Below are 26,604 nucleotides of genomic sequence, written 5' to 3' on the forward strand. Positions count from 1 at the left end.
CCGGCCCCGCGGCGTGGGAAGCTCCTCCCAGGCCTTTCCTTCCTCCTCCTCCTCCTCCTGCTCCGCGGCCGCGGGCGAAGGGTGAGCGCTGCGGTATTTTGTCCCGAGCGGTGACCCCTCCTCTCAGGCGGGCTGCGGCCGCCGTGCCCTGCCTGTGGCGGCCGGAGGCTCAGGAGAGGCCCGGGCCAGCCCGGCGGCCTGGACGCCGCGAGAGGTGGAGGCCGGGCCGCCGTCGCGCGCCGCTGCAGCCGACGAGGCGGACGCCGGGAAGCTGGGGGAGGCTCCTCACACCGCCCGCCCTCCGGCCGCCCCGCTGGCCCTGCAGCCGCCGCCGCCGCCGCCGCCGCCGCCACGGGCTCCCGCCCCGGGCCTGGCAGCCGCGGCCGGGGAGGGGGCGCGGCGTGCGCGGCCGGAGCCTGCGGAGATGGCGGGCGGGCACTGCGGCGGCTTCGCCGCGGCGGCGGCGGGCAGCGGCGAGATCGTCCAGCTGAACGTGGGGGGCACCAGGTGAGTCGGCGGGGCCGGGTGGGGAACGCGGGGCGCGGGTCCGAGCCGGTGGCGTCTGTGCCCTGGAGGGGCCTCCTGGGATGGCCGAGTCGCTGCCTGCTTGCAAAGCCAGCCCTGCAGCCCCTCCCTGCTTCTAGGGTGCGAGGAGGCCCGCGTTAGCTCATCCCCGGGCGCATTTGAGGAATTTTAACGTTGTCGAAGCCCGGCCTGATGGTGCGGCGGTTGGAGGAGAACCCGCCTCCCTTCGCCGTCCGGCTGGAAGCTGTCGGTGTGCTCGGGCCTGGTTGTCAGGCGTCGGATTTCGGTAGCGGGCGCGCGGTGGGTTTGCAGTACGTGGTTGCTTATTGCCGGTGTCTCGGCGCGGGCGTGGACGGCTGCGTGCAACTTCGGCGGGGGGAGCCTTGGGTCCAGGAACTGCAGCGCCAAGCTTCTTCCAGGAAGCTTTGGATACGGGCTCGGTGCGGCGCCCTGGAGTCAACACGCTGCGCTTTCGCCGTGTCTCTGCCTTCCACTCCCTCTCTGTGCCTTTCACGAAGCCTGTTGGCGGAGGGGAGGGGGTGGTGAATGATATTTTCGGTGGATTTGCTACGGCGAATGAGTCACTGCTTTGAGAAGAGGCCGTTTGCCAGCTGTTGGAAGGGAGTACCCGGTAGTGGAGTGCCCGGCGTGGTAGGAGATCCGCAGGGAAGAGCTCTGGAATGTGGTGTGCGAGTATTTTGCAGTGCTTAGGGGAGTCTGGGTGGTTTTCAGCATGTGAGACTTGTAGCCAGTGCTTTTCTTTATATATGCGTTTGAAAGGCAGAAGCAGAGATCTTTCGTCTGCCTAACCATTATTTTTTTTAAATGCAAAATGGCAACAGTGTTCCATCATGATAAAAAGGAGCGCTGTACTTTAACCCTGAGCGTGTGATGGCTCTCATAAGCATGCTAGAGAATTCAACACAAGGAACAGTGACGGCCCACTCTGTCTCCGTCCTTTCATCTTCCTCTTCCCCCAAAGCCAAACCTTTAAGAGGGTGAGAAAGTAAATTATTGCCAGTATATTAATACCAGTCTCATAGAGAAGAGTTATATTTCCTAATGTAAGAAATAGATTTTTCCCGGAAACCATGGGGAAAATATTGCAAGTAACTTACCTGTGCAGAAATGGAATACCCAGCCAGAGTAGACTTAACATGTGTTAGTACCAAAGAGTAGCAATCTGTCATTTGAAATTCCAACATTAGTTTCTAATTACTAGTGATTGTTCCTGTTTTCAGGCATTAGAAAGGCAGCATAGGACTAGGATAAAAATTAGGCAGTAAGGGTAGGTGTTTAGCCTAGCAATTAAGATGCCAATACCTGGATTCAAGTCCTGGCTGCTGTTTCTGATTCCAGCTTCCTGCTCTCACAGCCCCCTGGGAAGCAGCAGGTGATGACTCAAGTGGTGGTCCCTGCCACTCAGGGGAGACATGGATTCAGTCCCGGCTCCCACCTTTGACCCACCCTAGGCCCAATTGCTGTGGGCATTTAGGGAGTGAACCAACAGGTGGGAGCTCTTTCAGTCTGTCAATTAAATAAAAATATAAAAAATTAAGTGGTATTGTTATTTATTGCGTATTGACAGTGGATAGCTTAATACTGAGTGGGACTCTTGTTCTTAATACTGTGATTGGCAGTCATAGTCTGAAATAACAGAAATGACAAGTCAAGCAAAAATATTAGGATAAAATGGTTTTTAAAGGAATGACGTGACCTATAAGAAACAGAATGTCTGACACTAAGTGTTCTAGGAATGTTTTCTAGGTTTTTTTTTTTTTAACTCGTAGACTCGCAGCATTTTAGAACTGGAAGAGATCTAGAAGTCATCTCTGTGTTGTACAAATGAAAATGAACATGGTCACTTAAAAGTCAATGTAAGAGAAAAGAGACTGAATGTCGTGGAAGCTGAGGAATTGTGACTAGGAGAACCACATAGGTGTAGACTTTAAGCTCTGAAGGAGAGGGTGGAACTCACAAGGGGGAGTTTATTGGAAGCAGAGAGCATTGTGTTTTTCTGAGTTTTTTTTCCCCCCCCAAGAGAAAAATAAGGTCTTTTTTATTTTTTTTCAAGAGAAAGATGAAAATGGACATAGAGAAATGATAGAAATTTCCAACTTTATTATCATTTGATACTGTGATTCAGAAAGATGAGGATTCATTTAGCATTGTTCCTTACACAATGAAAATGGTAACATGAGAGAGACCCAGTATGACTCAATTTGTGATTAATTCTGTTTAGCTGAGTATGATTTTAGGCCTCCTATGAAAGGTCCCAGGCCAGGACCAGCCAGTGGGGGCTCATGGAGAAAGCTTTGGAGTCAGTTAGCTTCAGTTCCCAGGGTAAAGCTGTCTCTAGATCAGCAACCTTGAGCAAAGGATTTCTTGATGCTTAGTTTCCTAAAGTGTAAAATGAAAATAATAGTACCATCCTTACAGGACTTATATATGTTTTTGAAGTAAAATGTGAAATGCAAGGGTTAATGTTACTATAAATAGTAATATTATAGAATAGTTTTGTAAAAGATTTATTTGTAAAGCAGAGTTGGAGAGGGAGAGACAGAGAAACAAAGATTTTTCCATCTGCTGGTTCATTCTCCAATGGCTGCAACAACTTCGTCTGGGTTAGTTGGAAGCCAGGAGCCAGAAACTATCAGGGTCTCCCATGTAGGTGGCAGTGGCCCAAGGACGTGGACATGTTCTGTTGCTTTCCCGGCACATGAGTAGGGAGCTGGCTCAGAAGTAGAACAGCCAGAACTGAAACCAGTGCTCCTATGGGATGCTGGTATTGCAGGCGGCAGCTTAAGGCACTGTACCACAGCACTGGCCCAGAATAAATAATTTTAATTAGATTACTCCCAGGTTGATTAGGTAGAAGGCAAGTAGCACGGAGTAGAACAGTAGATTGCTAATGTCTTCAGCAGTTGTTTTTTTTTTTTGCTGAGACCAGATTCATGTGACCTTTTTTATTAGTAGACCAGATGACAAAAACACGACTCATGTGCAAAAGATTATGCTTTTCACGTTATCGTATTTCCTAGTTTTCATGAAGTTACATTTGAAACTAGTGTTAGGGCTTTGTTAAAATTGTCATTTTTCCTTTTGTTTAGAAAAGAAAAATTGGTGAAATAACCATGTAGCCTCTAGGCCTAAAAAGTCAAGATTACCAAGTCTACCTCAAAATACTGATTAAAGTTGAAATTGACAATGCAACTTTAAACAGACTTGTGCAGTTTTCTGTGTAACATAAAATTTGAATTATTAGGAAACTAATTTGCTGAGTAAGCAATAAATATGAAAGGGCCAAAGTTATATTATCCTTATTTGGAATTAATTTGATGGCCTCCAGAACTGAATCTTTGTCACAGTGGATATCGGATTCTTGAGGATTTACTTTTATTTCTTTGACCAAGTGAGTCTTCTGTGACTAATGGTAATCTGATCTTTATTTTTTCTTAAGGATCTGTTAAGAAATACACTTCGGAAAATTTGCCATATTTTCCTGAATAAACTGTAGGCTCTTAATCAGATTAATGGACATAGGAACTGTTTAAAAATGATTATTTATAACCTATGAAACTAGTTGAGAGTTAACTTCTGTGTTCTTTGTAATACACCTTATTCTGGTTTATATGTAGGTATGTCCTTCGTATAGAAATGATTTTACCATCGTTCCTACCGTAGTTCAGTGGGAGAATACTTTTACGGATTAGCGGAGTGTGGGTGGGAGGAAGTGGAGATAATCTTTTAATTGTCAATGGGAAACAGGTTTTGCTAATAGTGGAAAATTGCAGGTAGAGAATGGGAATAATGCTGTAAGACAACATTTTATGGAGCAGTTCCTGTGACCAACACAGAGGTGATATTACTCAATAGTTTATAAAGTGGGTAATTTAGTGATGTTGTTTTTTTCTATTTTTTTAAAAGATTTATTTATTTATTGAAAGGCGGAGTTGAGGTTGGGGAGAGGAGAGAGATATCTTCCAACTGTTGGTTCGCTTCCCAAATGGCCGCGATGGCTGGAGCTGGGCTGATAGGAAGCCAGGAGCTTCTTCTATGTCCCCAACATGGGTTTAAGGGCCCAAGAACTTGGGCCATTTTCTGCTGCTTTCCCAGGCACATTAGCAGAGAGTTGGATTGAAAGTGAAGCAGCCGAGACTTCAACTGACACTCATACAGAATGCTGGCACTGCAGGCAGTGGCTTTACCCACTAAGCCACAGCCAGGGCCCTGTGATATCTGTTTATCAGCTGTAACTGACTCTATTGTAGCCATAAAAGGCCTGCAAATTATACAGAGGAATCACTGTTTCAGTTGTGTTCAAAACACTGAAATTGAGTACAGTGGTTGGTTATTTTATTAAGCCTTAATTTCAACAGTTACTGTGTACCTGCTAGGTGATAAGCACTATTGTTGGCAAGTCTTCCCCCGGCCCCTATTTATATAAAACGCATTCTTGGCAAGTGTACAGGTGTTTAAGGAATCATACATATATCAAGAGATGTGAGTATTTGGTTCCTCAGGTGCTTGGGTGGATGTGCAAAGTTGGTGGGTGAGTTGTATCTCTAACACTATTTGTGTCTCAGGGATCACCACGGTTTTCAACCTGGCTGCAGTCTGCAGCTATTTGATACGCCACTTGGAAGACAGAGAAGGGAAATAGAGGAAATTTTTTGTTGTTGTTTGTGTGTGTGTGTGTTTTTTTTTTTTTTTTTGACAGGCAGAGTTAGACAGAGAGAAAGATCTTCCTTCTGTTGGTTCACCCCCTAAATGGCCGCTACGATTGGCGCACTGCACTGATCTGAAGCCAGGAGCCAGGTGCCTCTTCCTGGTCTCCCATTCGGGTGCAGGGCCCAAGCACTTGGGCTATCTTCCACTGCCTTCCCGGGCCACAGCAGGGAGCTGGACTGGAAGAGGAGCAACCGGGACAGAATCCGGCACCCCAGCTGGGACTAGAACCTTGGGTGCTGGCGCCACAGGCAGAGGATTAGCCAAGTGAGCCATGGCGCCAGCCAGTAGAGGAAATTTTAAGGTTAGGCTGGATTGAACAACCAGTAAACAATTTGTACTCTTCTGGTAATTCCAGGATACTGATTGAGGTGATGGCAAAGGATAGAAAGGTGATGTACTATTTGCCTGTACAAGCTGGGAAATACCCCTAAGCCATTTTGGCTGATGCTTGCCTTTGTTTCCCAAAGATAGCATGTGGCAACCAGTGACGCTATTCAGTCACCTTGTGTAGTTTAAGTATGGAAGATTAATGAAAGTTTAGAAACTGCATGTAGTGCTAGGAAATGAATGTAGGGTGAAGGTAGAGATCTGCTGGGCTGTCTTCTGTATGAGGTATCATTGTACTTCAGTGTCACATCTTAAATGAAATATTCAGAGACCTGACTCTTCCTTTCTTTGTCTTGGAAGTTTGCATCATTTATTGGTGTACTGTGTTAAATATTCCCTAGAATTGGGATCATTTTGCAGATAACCTCAAAATAATGATATTGCCAAGTCCTTTTTATTTATTTATTTATTTTTATTTGAAAGGTAGGGTTAGACAGTGAGAGAGAGAGAGACGGAGAGAAATGTCTTCCTTCCATTGTTTCACTCCCCAAATGGCCTCTATGGCCGGTGTACTGTGCCGATCCGAAGCCAGGAGCCAGGTGCCTGGTCTCTCATGCAGGTATTGGGGCCCAAGCACTTGGGCCATCCTCCACTGCCCTCCTGGGCCACAGCAGAGACCTGGACTGGAAGAGGAGCCACCGGGACTAGAACCCAGCGCCTATATGGGATGCCGGCGCCACAGGCAGAGGATTAACTAAGTGAGCCGCGGCATTGGCCCACCAAGTCCTTTTTTTTAGTGAGTGAATGCAGCAGTTGCAGATAGCCCAGACTACATGTAAAGAAAGTGGTTGTTAAATGTGTGATTTACGGTGGAATTGTTGTGAGCTCAGAAGGAGCTAATACAAGCATAGGATAGAGTATTTGAAGTTGTTTCAGAAAAGGTACATCTGAGTGTATCAAGAAAGATGGGTGGGACTTGATTTATTGGACACGTGGGACAGTCCATATGGGGTAAAGAAAGCAAAATGGTGGAGAGCATGAATTGTTTGGGGGGATATAAATAAATGCTGTCTTATTATCAGGAAAAACAAGGTTTATGTGGGGAGAAATGAAGTAGGACCTGAAGATAATCTTGAATGATATGCCGAGAAATTGAGACTTGATGTGATGGGATAGTTGTTGATTCTTTGGCAAACTGGCTTGCTGGAAGGTCGTGTTTTAGGAGCATTTTATGGTAGAGAATTTTTTATTTTGTTTAGAGCCCCTTAAATCTTAATGATCAATTGAAAGCAAAATTTAAAAATATTAAATGAACTGTAATCAATGATAGCTATAGCCATGCAACAGCTTGCAAATCATTAGACTTACTTTATTTGAAAGAGTTAGACTTGCAAATCATTAGACTTATTTTATTTATTTGAAAGCATAAGAGAGACAGAAATCTTCCATCTGCTGGTTCACTCCGCAAATGGCTATAATGGCCAAGGCTGGGCCGGACTGAAGCCAGGAACCAGGAGCCTCCTCTGGGTTTGTCATGTGGGTGTGGGGGCCTGAGGACCTGGACCATCCTCTGTTGCTTTCCCAGGTGCAGTAGCAAAGTGGAGCAGCTGGGACTCGAACTGGCACCCACATGGGCTGCCAGCATCGCAGGCCGTGGCTTTACCCACTACACCACAGTGCCAGCCCCTTAGCCAGCTTATTAAAGCAAGTTAACAAATACTGAGATTTCAAATGATGTTCTTGTTTATAATACCAGATCATTTTCAATTACAGATTTAGTACCTCAAGACAAACTCTTATGTGGATTCCAGATTCTTTTTTTTCCAGGTATTTCTTCTAATTCTTTAGTAAATTTTAATACATTTGATTATTTACCAAAATTATAATTTTGCTTGTCAGTTAAATTAACATTTGTATTTTTTGAGTAAAAAAAGTTGTCAAAATTTTTTAAAAATATAGAAAGATGACATGTGGTTTTTGACATTTGAATAAAGAATTAGGACATTCATTCATGCTCATATCTTAAAAACTAACTCTAGATTATTAATGGCTTATAGTTTACTGAGCGGAAGAATTTCAACACTTCGAGATGAAACTGGTGCTGTGAGTATATGTTGATATATTTCTAAGTTGTATCAGTTAATGCTTACAATGTTTGATCCTTAGTTTAATAGTGACTTAGAAGATAAGAGAACTGTTATTTTAATACACATTTCTTGTGGTACACTGAGTGTTTGCATAATTATGGAAGAGAACCTAGGGAATACTACCTAGAGCAGTTTTTAAGTATTTATGCTTAGGGTTGGTAGGATATGAGCTTACATTGGCAGTGGAGGCAACAGTTCTTTAACAAAATAATTGGACTTTTTAAAAAATGACTTATCTATGTATTTGAAAGGCAGAGTTACAGGGGGAGGTCTTCAGTCTACTGGTTCAGTCCCCAAATGGCCACAAGGTCCTGGAGCTGAACCAACGGAAGCCAAGAGCCTGCCTTCAGGCCTCCCACGTGGGTGAAGGGGCCCAAGGATCTGGGCTATCTTCCACTGCCTTCCCAGGACACAGCAGGGACTGGATTGGAAGTCGAGCAGCCAGGACTGAACCAGTACCCATATGGAATGCTGGCACTGTAGGCAGCGGCTTTACCCACTGTGCCACAACGCTGGCCCCAATAATTGAAATTTTAAAGTAAATATACAAATATAATTTTTTTATATTAGAATGGTAAAAAGTTGCAAATTAGGAGACTCTTACAATTTGTTATTTTGGTGAATGACCTTAAGAACTTAGGTAGCAGTAGTGCAGTGACAGAAGTGAAGAACTAGCATTTCATTGCAAAAAACCTGGCTAGTGCACTTAAACGGCAGTGTGCATAACAGCCAAGAGAGTAAATTACTGGCGTTAATGGTAGTAGAAGCTCCCCAAAGCAAAAAGGCATTATTTTGAAGGCACCAAGTGCCCAATGGTGTTAATTCGCTGTGGTGAGATTTCCAGATGAAATATGACTGTAAAAGCAGATATGTCCATATGATATTATTCAGAAATCTTCAGTAATAAGATCTCCAGAATATGTGATATGAATTCATCTTCTGATTAAAAACAAAAACAGACATCTCATTGATTCTACATACATAGTTGATTTCAACATAGTTTTATTATTAGCTACTGCTTCCCATTCTGATCCACTAACATATTTTAAAAGGTGTTCAGTTTTCTAACTAGATCTCTTGTGACTGTGACTGATTAAAAATAGTGTTGGTATACATTGCTGTAAAGGTTTTGAGTCATATATGTCACATTTTTAAGCATTTTCTTTTTCCTGTATTTGCTGTACTTGTTACTCTTTAAAAATGTGTCTGTCTTGTCACCCCTCCCCAGTCCTTGAGGAAATTGAGGTGGTGAGTGTAAATGCAACAGTGTTAGGAGAATAATATTCTTCTAGTTTTCATGCCAGCAGGCTGTATTTATTTCTCTTGATTTCCACGGTGTGCATTAGTCTACCTTGTTTTAATGATTTGCATGTGAATTACAAATTATGTAAGTCAAAATCACTGTCACTAGTGATGATTTGACAATGTAAGAAAATATCTCAAAGTAATCAGTGAATTCTAGAATATTTAGATAGAAATGTTTCTTCAAGTATTACTTTTTCCAGAGGTATCCATAAGGAGATGCAACTGTCCATTTAACAATGGCTTTTCAGAGGTAGAAGACACTGCCCCATTCAATACATACAATATTAACTGCATTCCAGTTTTAAAGGTATGAAAGAGTGAAATCAAGGAAGTCCAGCATGTTAATAATTCATTCCTGAGTACTGTTACAGAGAGTGGGTAAGGAGCTTTAAGATAACACGGAGTAACACAAGTCTCCATCTGCAGATATTTATTGACAGAGATCCGGCAGCATTTGCACCCATCTTAAATTTTCTTCGGACAAAAGAACTAGACCTAAGGTAGGAAATGAATTCTTTTTAAATTTAATATTCTGGTATATTTTATGAAGAAAAAGGATTCTTTTGCCTAAGAATGTTGTTGATTAAAAGTTTCCTTAAGCTCTCATAGGTACAGGCCACCATCATCTCTCCCTTTGGAGTACACTGATGCTTTCCGACCCACTGCCCAGCCATCATTCTTGCATCCTTCCTGTCACATCCTTTCCTTTCCACATTGTAGCTACAAACTGGCTTCTAAAAATATAAATCTGATGAGGTTACTATTCTGCCTAAAACCTTTATTGAATGCTATTTTGGATTTCCTCCTGTTTTTCCATATTCTGGTCCTTGCTTAATTTTTCTTACCTCCAAACTCGGGTTAAACCTGGTATGTCTTTACTGTTTTCAACTGATAGAGGTATTTATAGTTTCCTCTACTGTTACTACCACAGTATTCATTACTCTTACTCCTGTTTTATAGTCTATCTTGATTAGACTTTAAATCCCAAAAAGGCACACTATTTATTATAAATGTAGCACTGAGCTTGCTTAATGCATAGACGTTCATTGCATGATTTTTGTGTGTAGAATAATGGTCATTTAATCATCTTGGGTTTTTGTTATGAAGCTATAATTTGTATTTTGTTATCTCATATATTGTTGAACTTTGACTAAGGATCTGTAGATCCTTATGGATATAGCTTTTAAAAATCTAGTTTATTTTAGCTGTTTCTTTATAATACTGTATGAATGTTGTCTTGTGTTCACTAGAAAGTAAGTTCCTTGAGGACAGAGTTTTTGGTATGGCCTGTTCTTTGTATTAAAATAGTATTTTTTTATTAATTTTTTTAATTTTTATTTATTTATTTTTTTTGACAGGCAGAGTGGACAGTGAGAGAGAGAGACAGAGAGAAAGGTCTTCCTGTTGCCGTTGGTTCACCCTCCAATGGCCGCCGCAGCCAGCGCGCTGTGGCCGGCGCACCGCACTGATCCGATGGCAGGAGCCAGGTGCTTCTCCTGGTCTCCCATGGGGTGCAGGACCCAAGCACTTGGGCCATCCTCCACTGCACTCCCTGGCCACAGCAGAGAGCTGGCCTGGAAGAGGGGCAACCGGGACAGGATCGGTGCCCCGACCGGGACTAGAACCCGGTGTGCCGGTGCCGCAAGGCGGAGGATTAGCCTAGTGAGCCGCGGCGCCGGCCGTATTAAAATAGTATTAAAACAGTGCATAGAATCTATACATAGTGGGTGTTTGCGGGATGAAAGAAAATTTTTTTGGCCTGGTTTTGGTTGGGGAATACATATGTTACTACTTTTTGACTAAAATCATTTTGACCCATCTTGTTTGATTAAAGAAGCCTTAGTTTGTTTATTTCCAGTGTCTATGTGACTAATCTGTGAGTACATCACCCATAGAAGGCAGAACTAGCTTAAATATCTGTGTTTACTGACTGCTTTTCTGACAGATTACTTCCATTTTTATTAAAGAGATCTGGCAAAGGTAAATTCTCTGAATGGTACCTTCTCAAAGAAAATGGAAAAGAATAATACTACTAATAGTAAAAACCAAGTAACTGTGTTCTGAATCTGTTCTTTGCATGAGATTCTTGTATTGCCCTTATCACATGGATTATAATTACCATATTTGCTTGCTTGTCGTCCTCAGGGGGCTGGAGCTCCTCCGGGAATATTGTTTGTGCCCTGAGCCGCTTTGTAACTGGCCAGTGCTGTTCCATTGTTAACACAAATGGTTTTGAAGTGGAATGAGAAAGTTTTAAGCATACTTATGTTAAACTAGTCATGACCACTTAAACAAGTCATAATCAAATTCATAAGTAATATAATTTAATATTGCAGTTGCATGTCTGTATTAAGGCTAGGAAATATTTTTAGAGGAAGAATGGATTATAATTGAAATCTAAAATGGATCATTAGTATTGTAAATTCTGAAGTTTAATTTTACTTTTTATTTTTCTATTACTCAGCTGTATAGCCATTTTGTAACTTTATCTTCATCTGGATAACTTAGGCCTTCCTAAGCCTGGCCTTTTTTTTTCTATTCTGTTTTTAATTTGTTCAACAAATATTGATCACCTAACTGTCTTCTGTAAGTACTGGGCTAGGCATTGTGTGAAGTATACCAAAATAGAACAGAAGTGGATTATGTTTGCAGGGAGCTTGTAGTATAATTGGGGAGGTTAAAATGTATAGAAATAATTATGATAAAAAGTTAAAGCAATTAGCCGGTGCCGCGCTCCATAGGCTAATCCTCCGCCTTGCGGTGCCGGCACCCCGGGTTCTAGTCCCGGTCGGGGCACCGGATTCTGTCCCGGTTGCCCCTCTTCCAGTCCAGCTCTCTGCTGTGGCCTGGGAGTGCAGTGGAGGATGGCCCAAGTGCTTGGGCCCTGCACCCCATGGGAGACCAAGAGAAGAACGTGGCTCCTGCCTTCGGATCAGCATGGTGCGCCGGCCGCGGTGGCCATTGGAGGGTGAACCAACGGCAAAGGAAGACCTTTCTCTCTGTCTCTCTCTCTCACTGTCCACTCTGCCTGTCAAAAAAAAAAAAAAGTTAAAGCAATTAAAGTCACAAAAGAATGCTTGCTGCCTTATCAGATACTTCTTGGTAATTTGTACTATACGTATAGAGCTCTAATCTCATTTAATAACCCAAATCATCTATATGCCACTAGGTTTAAGTAGGTAACAAAATGTGTTCACGTGCAGCTTTTAATTAGACTTTTTCAAATAATTAACAGTATTATAAATGAAGACCATGAAGAGAAAAGTAAGTCTTATAAGTCTTAAGATTGTGTTCATATTAGGAACCTAGTATTTTTTCCATTAGTTTCAAGGATAAACCAAGTTGCTAGTGTTAAAGAGTTAACATCATTTGTTTCTTCACAGGGGAGTGAGTATCAACGTTCTCAGGCATGAAGCTGAGTTTTATGGAATCACTCCGTTAGGTATGTGTTCTCTCAGTGGTCTGTTAGATTTGGCCCTTGGTTCACTGAACTTGCACAGATAAAATGTGCTTTATGTCAGGTCCACATTTTTGGTGAATTCAATGCCTAGTTTTTGTGGATTTTCATAGTAAAAAGATGTTGTCAACTCTGATGTAACTTAAACATTTTCCTTTTCTTTCCTTATCCTCTAACTAGAGAAAATAAAAATGGAGTACTATTTTTCTGTTTGCATGTACTCTTGACAAGTTTGCTTTGAAATGTTTTCAGTAAGAAGGCTTCTCTTATGTGAAGAATTGGAGCGCTCATCTTGTGGCAGTGTCCTTTTTCATGGTTACTTGCCTCCACCAGGTATTTCTGTATTTTATTTCATCTTTTAAAAAAAATCTTTATTTAAGCCAGTACAAACTTACAGATAGGAAAAACTATTCCTAGAGGGCTGGATTTTCCATGGCCTACTGCTTGCCAGCCACTGTTTTATAGTGCTGGTTGTCAAGACCCTTTTTGTAAAGCTCAAGAGCTCTACAGAGAAATGCAGTGTCACTTCAGCCCCACTGTGGTTAATAAGAAGAGTTCTGCCTTTACCTATGTTATAGTAGGCTCGTGAACAAGATTTCATTCTTAAAATGGCTCCCTGCCAAATAAAAGATATTTGGAAGATTGAGGAAACTCCTTTCCATAGCAGTTCCATTAGTACCTTGTACCTAACACATAGTAAATGTACCATGAATGTAAAAACTTGCTGACAGACTGAATGAATCCATTGATCGAGTTAAATATAGAGCTAGGTAAAAGTGGAACATGATATGATAAGTCTTAATCTTATTATCAATAATGACATCAAATTTGTTGAAAGAATTAGTGTTTCATTTTTTTATCTGAATTACATGCAACAAATTCCTGTATTGGAAGATTTTATCTATAATGTTTACATTTTTATGTTTCTTTGTTAAAATTTAATATTTTTAGTTTTTGAAGATGAACATGGAAATTTTTTCTTCCATTTTATTCTAGGTATTCCTAGTCGTAAAATAAACAACACAGGTAGATCCTCTGCTGATTCTAGGAATGGACTAAACTCCTCAGAAGGTGAAGCCCGGGGAAATGGCACACAGCCTGTTCTTTCTGGAACTGGAGAAGAGACTGTTAGGTTAGGTAAGCAAAGATCACATAAATAGGAAAAGAAAAATATCTCTGTTTTTACTTCTAGATAACATTGAGTAATTGTTTTTAAAGATATGTTTTGCCATTTTTTAAAATTTATTTATTTGAAAGGCAGAGTTATGGAGAGAGAGAGAGAATATCTTCCATCTGCTGGTTAACTCCCCAGGTGGCTGCAACAGCCAAAGCTGGGCCAATCCAAAGCTAGGAGCCCAGAGCTTCATCTGGTTCTCCCACGTGGGTGCAGGTGTCCAAGCATTTGGCCCATCCTCCCCTGCCTTCCCAGGTACATTAGCAAGGAGGTGGATCCAAAGTGGAGCAGCTGGGTCTTGAATTGCTGCTCATATGGGATGCCGGCACTACAGGTGGTGGCTTTACCCACTACACCATAAGGCTGGCCTTTCCTCATATCTTTTAAAATCAGATTCATCATTTGTAGCAAAAACTTGATGTAACATATAATTTTTATTTAAAATATTTTGTGATTCTCCATTTGCTCTGATTCATTAGTTGAGGGATTAACACTCTTTCTGCAAATATTTTAGGCTTCGTGGGTCATATAGTCAGTTTCTCAGAACTATTCAGCTTTGCTATTGCGATTGTATTATGAAAATGTAGTGGATGATATGTAAATAAATCGTCATGGTTATTAACCAAAACAGACAGAAGGCTGGAATTGGCCTGAGGGCCATAATTTGCCAATCTCTATTTCAGACCGGAAAACATTTCTGTTTTTAAAATCAACAGGATTTCCTGTGGATCCACGAAAGGTGCTAATAGTAGCTGGCCATCATAACTGGATTGTAGCTGCATATGCCCATTTTGCTGTATGTTACAGGTACTATATAATTAATGACTATGTTTATTTTAAGGGTAGTTTTCAATAATTTTGATTTTATGTAGTTAGACTGAATGGCAGTTTTAGTCATATTTTCCCCCTACATGTTTTACCTATTTTTGTATCACTTGATTGGAATCTGGTTTGCTTTTGTTTTCACAGCTGATGTGGTAATATTGGTGATGGCCTTAATGTCTTAAATATGCTCCAGATGTATAAACTGTAATGTTACTCAGATATATTAAATGGTACTCCTTCTTGCTTGTATTTGGCTTTTGAGTAATTTAACTGTTGTCTTAAGTGAATTTAGGCAGGATTGTGAACATGAGTGCCTTGATTTTTCTCCCTCTGTTGGTTCAGTTTTGTACTATACAGTAAAGGAGAGCAGTTGTGTTGGTTGCAATGACCACATTATTGGGACTGTGGTAGTGAAGCAAGATAGTTGTGGGCAGCAATGGTGTAGTTTAGTATCTATACTGTGTGAGATTTAAACAGTAGTTTTGTATTGCTAATTCTTAACATTCAAAAACTAAAAGGTAATGAAAAAGTGTGGTGATCAATTTTTTTAAGTTGGGGAAAGGGTAGACTTTAGTTCCAAATCATTGTATGCAATGAGAAATGGTAATGATAGGGGATTGTACATAAGCACAAAACTGGATAGAATTATCTAGATTATGATTCCTTCTAATTTAATTGCAGAAAAAAATCACTATTGTATTTGGTTAAAAATATAGCCACAGTAGGTTAAAAAAACACAGAAAAGTCTTCTAAAGTTTATAAATGTGATTTAATCTCAGGTATGTTTTCAAAATCTGTTTATGAAAGGGCTGCTATTTAATGTTAGATTTGTATTTTCATCATAGTGAGTACATGCAGACTTTATATTTTCAGTGTTTGTGGATTTTTTATTTTTATTTTTATTTTTATTTTTATTTTTTGACAGGCAGAGTTAGACAGTGAGAGAGACAGAGAGAAAGGTCTTCCATTGGTTCACTCCCCTAATGGCTGCTATGGCCAGTGCTCTGTGCCAATCCGAAGCCAGGAGCCAGGTGCTTCCTCCTGGTCTCCTATGCGGGTGCAGGGCCCAAGCACTTGGGCCATCCTCCACTGCCTTCCCAGGCCACAGCAGAGAGCTGGACCGGAAGAGGAGCATCCGGGACAGGATCTGGTGCCCCAACCGGGACTAGAACCCGAGGTGCTGGTGCCACAGGCAGAGGATTAGCCAAGTGAGCCACAGTGCCGGCCCATTTGTGGATTTTTTTAAAGCTTTTATTTAATGAATGCAAATTTCATAGATAAAACTTTAGGAATATAGTGGTTCTTTCCCCCTATACCTACCCTCCCACTCTGGTCCCACCTCCTACTCCCTCTCCTATCCCATTCTTCATTAAGATTCACTTTTAATTAACTTTATATACAGAAGACCAACTCTATACTAAAGAAAGATTTCAACAGTTTACATCCAGTCACACACACAACATATAAAGTATTGTTTGAGAACAAGTTTTGCAGTTAGTTCTCATAGTACAACTCATTAAAGGCCGGAGGTCCTAAATGGGGAATAAGTGCACAGTGACTTCTGTTGTTTGTTTAACAATTAACATTCTTATATATGACGTCAGTGATCACTTGAGGCTTTTGCCATGAGCCTCTTGCCACGACCACACATTCTGTCAGTATTTAGACAAGGCCATAAACAAAGTAGAAGTTCTCTCCTCCCTTCAGATAAATGTACATCCTTCTTTGATAGCCCCTTCTTCTTGCCAGGGTCTTACTCACAGAGATTCTTCATGTAGGATATTTTTTGCCACATTGTCTTGGCTTTTCATACCTGAAATGCTCTCATGGGCTTTTCAGCCAGATCTGAATGCCTTAGGGGCTGATTCTGAGGTCAGTGTTATTTAAAGTGATTGTCATTCTTCAAGTCTGCTGTGTGGACTGCTTCCCATGTTGGACATTCCCTCCTTTTTAATTCTATTACTATTACCAGGCACTTGATGCTATTTATATGATCCACTTAATCCTATCTGTATGTTCACTTTTACACTTCATATGGTTACTTTAACAATTAAGATGGCATTTTTACCACCAATTTTAATGGGATTTGGAGTCCTGTGACAAGTTTTTAAACTGTACCCTTAGAAGTAAGTTTGTATCGCTTCTTGGCCTTTTGGCTAAGATCAAGTGTAGAAATAAGTTTGTAGGAATGTGTGCAGAACTACACAGCTTTACAGTTACAAACTTCCTCGTCCTTCTCTTACTCCCCCTCTTATTTTTTACTGAGATCTATTTTCAGTTGACTTTATATACATATGATTAACTCTAAAGAGTTCCATATATAGTATGAAGAGAAAAAATAAAACTGTTCCTCAGCAGTCAAGATGAGGGCTGTTCAAGTCATTGTTTCTCAAAGTGTCAATTTCAGTTCTACAGCTTTTGTTTTAGGTGCTCTGTTAGTTCTCACAGATCAGGGAGAATATACAGTATTTGTTCCTTTGGGACTGTCTTATTTCACTAAGTATGAAGTTTTCCAGATTGATCCATTTTGTTGCAAATGACCGGATTTCATTTTTTTTTTTTTTTACTGCTGTGTAGTATTCCATAGTGTACATATACCATACTTTCTTTATCCAGTCTTTGGTTGATGGGCATTTAGGTTAATTCCAAGAATTAGCTGTTGTAAATTGAGCTGCAATAAACATGGAGGTGCAGATAGCTTTTTTTGTTCACTGATTGCATTTCCCTTGGGTAAATACCCAGGAGTGGGATGGCCGGGTCATATGGTAGGTCTATATTCAAATTTCTGAGGTATCTCCATACTGTTTACCATAGTGGCTTTACCAGTTTACATTCCCACCAACAGTGGATTAGGGTACCTTTTTCCCCACATCCTTGACAGCATTTCTTGTTTGTTGATTTCTGTATGAAAGCCATTCTAACTAGGGTGAGGTGAAACCTCATTGTGGTTTTGATTTGCATTTCCTTGATGGCTAGTGATCCAGAACATTTTTTCATGTGTCTGTTACCCATTTGGATTTCCTCTTTTGAAAAATGTCTATTGAGGTCCTTTGCCCATCTCTTAACTAGGATATTAATTTTGTTGTCGTGGAGTTTCTTGATCTTTTTGTAAATTCTGGTTGTTAATTTAGAGATTCTGGTCGTTAATCCTTTAACATTGTGTAGTTTTCAAATTTCTCCCATTCTGTCAGTTCGCTCTTCACTTTCCTATTTCTTTTGCAGTACAGAAGTGTCTCAGTTTGAAGTAATTCCATTTGTTAATTTTGGCTTCGACTGCCTTTGCTTCTGGGGTCTTTTCCAAGAACTGTTTGCCTATGACAATGTCTTGAGGCTTCCCCAATGTTTTCAGTTTGGTGTCGGGTTGTAGATTTAGATCTTTAATCCATGTTGAGTGGATTTTTGTGTAATGTGTAAGGTAGAGGTCTTGTGTCATACTTCTGCATGTGGAAATCCAGTTTTCCAGCACTATTTGTTGAAGAGACTGTGCTTCTTCCAGGGAATGGTTTTAGCTGTTTGGTCAAATATAAGTTGGCTGTAGATGTTTGGATTGATTTCTGGTGTTTCTATTCTGTTCCATTGGTCTATACATCTATTTTTGTATAAGTACCAGGCTGTTTTTATTATAACTGCCCTGTAATATGTCTTGAAATCTGGTATTGTGATGCCTCTGGCTTTGTTTTTGTTGTATGAAATTGCTTTAGCTATATGAGGTCTCCTGTGCCTTCATATGAATTTCAATATCTTTTTTTTTTTCTAGATCTGAGAAGGATGTCTTTGGTATTTTGATTGGTAACACATTGAAATCTGTAAATTGCTTTTGGGAGAATGGACATTTTGATGATATTGATTCTTCCAATCCATGAACATGCAAGATTTTTCTTTTTTTATATTTTGTATTTCTTTCTTTAATGTTTTGTAATTCTTATTGTAGAGATCTTTTACATCCTTGGTTAAATTTATTCCAAGGATGATTTTTTTGTTTGTTTTTGTAGCTGTTGTGAATGGGATTGATCTTTAGAAATTCTTTCTCAGGCGTGGCATTGTCTGTGTATACTAGGGCTGTTGATTTTTCTGTATTGACTTTATATCCTGCTACTTTACCTAACTCTTCTATGAGTTCCAGTAGTCTCTTAGTGGATCTTTTGGATCTCCTATATATATATTCATGTCATCTGCAAATAGGGATAATTTGACTTCCTTCTTCCCAATTTGTATCCCTTTGATTTCTTTTTCTTGCGTAACGACTCTGGTTGAAACTTCTAGGACTATGTTGAATAGCAATGGTGAGAGTGGGCATCCCTGTCTGATACCAGATCTCAGTGGAAATGCTTCTAAGTTTTCCCCATTCAATAGGATGCTGGCTGTGGGTTTGTCATAAATTGCCTTGTGTTGAGCAATGTTTCTTCTAAACCCAATAGAGTTTTCACTGGTGTTGTATTTTGTCAAATGCTTTCTCTGCATCTATTGAGATGATCATACGGTTTTTGTCCTTCAATTTCTTAATGTGATGTATCACATTGATTTGCAAATGTCGAACCATCCCTGTATACCCGGGATAAATCCTACTTGGTCTGGGTGAATGATCTTTCTGTTGTGTTGTTGGATTTGATTGGCCAGAATTTTGTTGAGGATTTTTGCGTATATGTTCATCAGGGATATTGTTCTGTCATTTTCTTTCTCTGTTGCATCTTTTCCGGGTTTAGGAATTAAGGTGATGCAGGCTTCAAGGGAAGAATTTGGGATGATTCCCTCCCTTTCAGTAGTTTTGAACAACTTGAGAAAAATTGCAGTTAGTTCTTTAAATGTCTGGTAGAATTCAGCAGTGAAGCCATCTGATCCTGGCCTTTTCTTTGCCGGGAGAGCCTTTCTTACTGATTCAATTTATGTCTTGATTATGGGTCTGCTTAGGTTTTCTGTGTCTTTATGGCTCAATTTAGATAGGTTGTACGTGTCCATTTCTTCTAGGTTTCCGAGTTTGTTGGCATATAGCTCTTTGTAGTGGTTTCTGATGATTCTTTTTATTTCTGTGATATCTGTTACATTTTCTTTTTCTTCTCTAATTTTATTGATTTGGGTCTTCTCTCTCCTTGTTTTGGTTAGTTGCTCCTTGGTATGTCAGTTTTGTTTATTCAAAAAACCAGCTCTTCGTTTTACTGATCTTTTGTATTGTTTCAATTTTGTTGATTTCTTCTTTAATTTTGAACCATCTACTAGCTTTGGATTTGGTTTGCTGTTGTTTTTCTAGGTCCTTGAGGTACATAGATACATTTATCTGGTGCCTTTCCAGTTTCTTGATGTAGGTGCCAATTGCTATAAACTTTCCTCTTAACACTGCTTTTGCTGTATTCCACAAATTTTGGTATGTGTATTGTCTTCATTTGTTTCCAGAGACTTTGTATTTCTCTTCTGATTTCTTCTGTGACCCACTGTTCATTCAAAAACATGTTGTTCATTCTCCATGTGTTTGCATATGATGTAGAGTTTCTTGAGTTGTTGATTTCCAGCTTCATTGCATTGTATTCCGAGAAGATGTATGGTATGATTTCAGTTTTTTTTTTTTTTTTTTTTTTTAATTTGCTGAGACTCACTTTATGGCATAGCATATGGTCAATCCTAGAGAAAGTTCCATGCAGTGGAGAAAAATGTGTGTACTCTGTGGCTGTAGGGTGGGAGGTTCTGTAGATACCTGCTAGGTCTATTTGGTCTTGGTGTCAATTAACTCTGTTGGTTCCTTGTTGATTTTCTGTCTGGTTGATCTGTCCATTGCTGAAAGTGGGGCATTGAAGTCCCCTGTTACTATTGTGTTTGAGTCCATATCTCTCTTTAATCCGTTAACAGTTTTTTAAAATAGCTAAGTGCCCTGTAATTAGATGCATATACATTTATAATAGTTGCATTTTCCTGTTGAATTGATCCTTTAATCATATATAGTGTCCTTCTTTGTCTCTTTTAATAGTTTTTGTGTTAAAGTCTTTTGTCTAATACTAGGATGGCCACATTTTTTCTGTTAGTATGGATTATCTTTTTCCATCCTTTCACTTTTAGTCTGTGAGCGTCTTTGTTGGTAAGGTATGTTTCTTGTAGGCAGCATGTAGATGGGTTTTCTTTTATAATCCATTCAGCTAGTCTGTATCTTTTAATTGGGGAGTTGAGACCATTAACATTCAGTGTGACTATTGTTAACTACTGAATTCCGGAAGGGGTGGAATTGTCCTGCCGTGTTTCTGTGAATAGCTCTGTTTTTGCGTTTTTGGATTTCATTTGTACTTTTGCTGGATCATTTTCTGTGTTCATCTTTTATAGTGATGTTCCTGTTTCTGTGTGTAGCACATCCTTGAGCATTTTTTGTTGGGCTGGACGAATAGTTACAAATTCTTTCAATTTCTGTTTGTTGTGGAAGATCCTTATTTCTCCATTCATAAATGAGAGTTTTGCAGGGTACAGTTTTCTGGGTTGACAGGTCTTTTAGTACTTGGAATATGTCTTGCCATTGTCTCCTTGCCTGTAGTGTATGGAATGAGAATCTAAAGTGAGTCTAATTGGGTTTCCTCTGAATGTGATTTGTGGTTTCTCTCCTGCACATTTTAAGATCTGTTCTTTGTGTTTCACATAGGTGAGTTTTGCTACAATGTAAGTTGTGAAGTTCTTTTCTGGTCCTGTCTATTGGGAGTTCTGTGTATTTCTTGTACTTGGATGTCTCTTTCTCTTTCCAGATTGTGGAAATTCTCTGTTGTTATTTCATTAAGAAGGTCTTCTAATCCTTTCTTTCCACCCCTTCTGCAATTCCTAGAATCTGTAAATTGGGTCATTTGATAGAATCTTGTAAATCTCCAACCATGATTTTTAATTTTCTGATTTCTCCTTCTTGTTTTGGCCTTTCTGTATGTCCATAAATTTGTGTCCTAGTTCTGATTCTTTCTTCTGTCTCATCTATTCTATTGTTAAGACTTTCCATTACATTTTTTTATTTGGTCTACTGAATTCTTCATTTCCAGTATTTCATTCTGGCTTCTCTTGAAAATCTCAGTTTCTCGGGAGTGCATTTAGATTGTGAATTTGTTTCTGATTGCTTCTAAGTTAACTATTAATTTTCTGAATTCCTTTTCTGGCATATCCTCAATCTATTCTTCAGCCTCCATTATTGAAGAATTGTATTGTTCCTTTGGGGAGTTCATAGGTTTTTCCTTATTCTCACTCAGGATTTTTCCTTTATTCTTTGACATTCGTGGATGATTTAATCTTTAAATTGTGGCTTTGAGCCTGTGGTGTGATTTCCCTGAGCTATGTGCTGCTATGTGTCTGTGAGTTGCAAGTGGAAGCACGCATCTCTGCCTCCTGGAGTGCTGTATATGTCTAGATCATGATGGAGGCAATACCAGAGCTTTGGTGCACTAAGCGCCACCTACAGGCTCACTTCTCACTGGTACGTGAAACAAACTCGGTTTTTCACTGTCCAGGACTATTCTTTGTTGTAATGGTTGGGTGGTGGGGAGGAAATCACTCTGAAATGTGATTCTCGTTCCTGGGTCGGGGGTGCTGTGAGGTAGCCCCCGCAATTAATTGGTTTGTACGCAGGAGGCAAATGTGGTGGACCCCTGCTTACACTTGACACTAAACCATAAATATGACTTCTCCTGCTAGTTGCAGGTTTTGTGGGGAGAGGGGGAGACATAAATGGACCGTGGCGTGCCTAACCTCTCTGCCCACTCCCATATAATTTCTCCTTCTTCCCACTTGGAACTTCAAACTCAGTTCGCCAGGCTTCCCCACCCACCACTATCTGCAGCTCCATGGACTTGTGACCTCTCACCTGGTTCACTGGGGTGGGTGGGTGCCAAACTCCCTGCTGGGTCTTCACCACTTCTCCTTACCCTTTGCTCCCTTACCGTTATCTGAACAGTCTCTGGTGGACTGCAGGGCTACTCTGTATAAACTTCTCATGATTCTGTAATCAGCTTGTATCCCCTCTGCTTATTAACTTCCCCTGCACGACTTGGAATGTCCTGTTGCTATACAACCATCTTGGATTTTTAATATTATAACATAGTACAGAAATGACTTTGTTTTTTGGGGGGGTGGTAGGGATGACTTAAGCAAGACTAACTTACTATAGGAATTTTTTTGAGTATTATTTTGAAATTAGCATCTTAGGATGTAAATTGAAGACAGACTTCACTTTAAATATTATATACAAATATTTATTGATAAGAGATTCTGGGAGAGTTGTAAGATTATAAGTTATCCAAGTGTAACAGCAGAAATACCTTTTGTTATCTCACAGTAGTGCTGAAGATTGCTGCTTGTTGGAGACACATGGTGTTGCACAATATTACACACATTGTGTGTCACACATTATGAAGAGGAATGTAGTTAGATTTCCCATCTTGTTTGCTTTTGACCGCCATCTTTCTTTGCTTTCAGAGTGTCAGTGATAGCAGTGTGCAGAGTGACCAAGGGGAAGAATGAGGATGTACTAGATTGCTTCATGCATAGTTAAATCATTCAGGGCAATGGAAATAGATTTCAATAGAAAGGAAAATATTGACATTATTTTAAGAGTGTAAGCTTTTGCAAATTGGTTTTCCCTCAAGTTTCTATATCAGTAAATTAAAAATCTTAACAAGAGTAACACAGAGAATGCCTGAATATTCTTCACTTAGAGTCACAGATTTTCTACAGTTGGGTTTTATTTGTTTTAAGATTTACTTATTGGACAGAGTGACAGAGAGGGAGAGATGACAAACATCTTTATCTTACAGGATCACTCCACAATGGCCTCTATAGCCAGGGCTGCTCCAGGCTAAAGCCAGGAGCCAGAAATCCATCCTGGTATTCTCACATGGGTGTCAGGGACTCAGGTACTTGGGCTATCTTCTGCTGCCTTCCAGGCACATTAGCAGGAAGGTGGGTCCAAACAGAGTAGCCAGGACTCAAACTAACTGTCCAGTATCAGATGCCAGCATCATAAGCAGCAGCTTAACCTGTTGTGCCACAATGCTGGCCCCTAGGTCTTCTTAGTTGGGTTTATGATAGTGTTACCTTCACAGGATAGTTTTGTAAATTGCTCCCCTCTTGCAGCTTATATTTCACTCTAGATCTTTATTTGGAATTGACTTTTTTTGGAATTTACTTATGAGATAAGAGATTTAAGAATTTATTTATCTTGTTTTCTTCCAAATGGGTGGGTAATTATTTTCTGATCATTTATCATGAAAATAATTCTAACTGAATTCGGTAGCCTCCTTTATCCTGCTGTGTGTAGGTGTGTATAACTGTTTTGAGACTTCTGTATTCTTTATTTCAATGCAAGTTGAGTTTCAGGATGTTTGTAGTAAGTTTCAGGATTTCACAGGCATATCCTCTTTATAGAATTTCTTTGGGGTCTTAGCTAAACAAAGAATTCATTCTTTTCCACACTGTCTTGACTCCAGAGTGTTAGTTTACTAGGCTGTTGTAAAAAGGAGTGCTAAAACCTTAGCTCATTACATTTTGTTTATCTTTTTACATATTTTAAATCTTACGTTGTATGGGGGAAAGGTAAATGTTTCTTTTTACTTAATTATAATTTAAAAACAAGTAAATTCACATAGTTTATTAATAATTAAGTCTTGTAATTGTTACATAGCCACTCTTAAATATGCTATCCTGATTATTTACCCTTCTCTGGCTCTTATAATACCCTCATTTACTGTGGAGATAAACAACTTAGACATGTGATCATTGTGAAAGATTAGATTACATATGGTTTCCTTATTTATATTCTCAAATTAATGAGTGGAAGATCACATCGTGCACTTCATTAAATTCAGCATTTCTTCATTGACCTGTCCTGTGTCTGCATCTACAAAGCAGCATGTTTCATTGTTCTTGAAAAATTGACAATCCCTGCTTTGTGCTCAGTCTCAGAGTCTCTAAATGCATCTATATTGCATTTCTATTTCCAAATTTTTATTCTAACACATCCCATCTGGTGCCTAAAGATGATAGTTACACATGGTGCAGTGCTTAAGAAACATTAATATGTCTTTCTCAGTATTGCTTTGAAGGAAATCAGTGATTCTCCAACTAAGAAGATGGAGTTGTGTATTTTTATGAATTATAGTTATATTACTTTACTATGCATAGTTAAATGAAACTGAAGTGTTTTTATTTAGGTCGTTTGGTGACCATCATTTATGAATATATAAGTTTGATTTTTTTTGCAGTGAGTATGTCAGATAATTTGTAAAGGGATGCTTTTTTTCCTCCATCTCTCCCTTGGAAAGCACAAAAAGAAGCTTTACAGTTTTGTTTGTCCTATTTTTTGAGAGCAACTTTAAAAAGTTTTTTCATAGTTTAACTCACTATTACACAACTGTTCACATTTTAAATGTATGAAGTCATACTATATAATTAAGTCTGAAAGACTTGAATTTACATGGTCATAAATATTAAAAATTGGCAGGTATATGTCAGAGAAATTAGATATTATAGAATATATTAGCTTTTATGTATGGGACATCAATATTCCTATAAAGTTTTGGGTTTAGATCCTTAGAAACCAATCCTCAGAGAGGTTTTCAAAGCCACCATCCTTTATTCATGAGGTTGTTGGGAGGTGTTGGAATGCATGTGGCCCACCCCCTTGTCTTGGGTTGCCTGGATAGACAGTGTCATCTGAAGTACAACAACCAATGGATTCCGTGCATGTGGTTTCTGTTAATACTAATAACTGAAAGACTAACAACTGAAAATGACTCTGAGATACTGATTTTTGTTCACTTCTCCTACCCATAAAAAAGGACCATAGTGTTCTTTTTGTGTATGAAGAAACATGAAAAATACAACCATGTTTTTAAAGTGGTTAGAGGGACTTTCTTAAATTATTTTTTGGAGAAATAGAACTCTTACATCTTTATTTTTTTTTTAAAGATTTATTTTAAAAGAAGGAGAGGGAGGAGAGGGGAGAGAGCTCTTTCATCTGCTTGTTCATTCACTAGATGCCACAAAGGCCAGTGCTGGGCCAGGCCGAAATCAGGATTTTCATTTGGGTCTCCCCTGTGGGTGACAGGCCTCAAACACCTGGGCTATCTACTGCTGCTTTTCCCAGGCCAGTAGCAGGTAGCTGGATTGGAAGAGGAGCACCAGGTCATGAACTGGCACCCATATGGGATTTCAGCATCATAGGCAGCGGCTTAAACTTCTATGCCACAATGCTGGCCCCAAACTGTTATTTTTTTAAGTCATTATTTGTCCTATGTATGTAAGAATAAAATATACCAGGGATGATACTCTGACTTCATAAATTATACATCAACAGAATTTTACATATGATGAAGGTGGATAGATAGCTATATTTTGGGGCAGGGAAGGTACAGTGATTTGTGTTTAATTGGTAGTGAGTCTACCTTATGTGTTTGTTTTTTCTTAACAGAATCAAAGAATCTTCAGGATGGCAACAAGTGTTTACAAGCCCATATTTGGATTGGACAATCGAACGAGTAGCTTTAAATGCAAAAGTGGTTGGAGGTCCACATGGAGACAAAGACAAAATGGTTGCTGTTGCCTCAGAGAGTAGCATCATCCTTTGGAGTGTTCAAGATGGTGGAAGTGGAAGTGAGATTGGTAGGAAGAGTCTTGTCTATGTTGCATTTTACTGGTCAGAAAATATTTTGAAGTTTAAGAGACAGTGATCCTAAATACAAAAACTAACCTGGATTATAAGCTAGAGCTGCTGCAGGGTCTTTCCAGGATCAAGTCATAATGAGACTACCCCGTGTGAGAGAAATGAACTGATAAAGGGGGGAAAAAATCAATGTTTTAGAAAGAGGGAATCATTTTTCACCATATTGTTCCAGCTGAAACCTGGTTGAATGTGAGAATGTTGCTCTTCCTGAATCCCACTCAGTGGTGGCTGCTTTTTCTTCACCTATCTTGGGTCACTCGGCCTTAGGTGGGGCAAATAACTCTTCTCATCGTTGTTGCTTCTAGACCAGAAATTAAGTTTTGTGACCTCTTAATGATCTTAAAAATTTTTCTTCAGAGTCTGTGTGTAGGGTTTTGTTTTGTTCTGGTGGTCTTTCTTTTTTTTTTTTTTTTTTGATTTATTTTTTTGGAAGAGTTAGATCTTCGAT

At 39.7% G+C, this 26,604-nt stretch overlaps 1 protein-coding gene across 2 annotated transcripts in view; it reads left to right on the top strand.

Annotated features, from left to right (window-relative positions):
* The first annotated feature begins 415 nt into the window (after positions 1-415).
* Positions 416-26,604, top strand: part of KCTD3 (potassium channel tetramerization domain containing 3) — a 53,081-nt gene continuing 26,892 nt past the window's right edge. For both annotated transcript variants that reach the window (XM_062210349.1, XM_062210350.1), the window contains exons 1-9: positions 416-507; positions 7,357-7,410; positions 7,641-7,686; positions 9,462-9,535; positions 12,419-12,477; positions 12,745-12,825; positions 13,489-13,629; positions 14,383-14,473; positions 25,905-26,095. In XM_062210349.1, the coding sequence (XP_062066333.1) occupies positions 425-507; positions 7,357-7,410; positions 7,641-7,686; positions 9,462-9,535; positions 12,419-12,477; positions 12,745-12,825; positions 13,489-13,629; positions 14,383-14,473; positions 25,905-26,095 (820 nt within the window). In that variant the 5' untranslated portion in view covers positions 416-424. The remainder of the gene's footprint in view (positions 508-7,356; positions 7,411-7,640; positions 7,687-9,461; positions 9,536-12,418; positions 12,478-12,744; positions 12,826-13,488; positions 13,630-14,382; positions 14,474-25,904; positions 26,096-26,604) is intronic.

This window comes from Lepus europaeus, chromosome 14, assembly GCF_033115175.1.
Source record: "Lepus europaeus isolate LE1 chromosome 14, mLepTim1.pri, whole genome shotgun sequence".
Taxonomy (NCBI): Eukaryota; Metazoa; Chordata; class Mammalia; order Lagomorpha; family Leporidae; genus Lepus; species Lepus europaeus.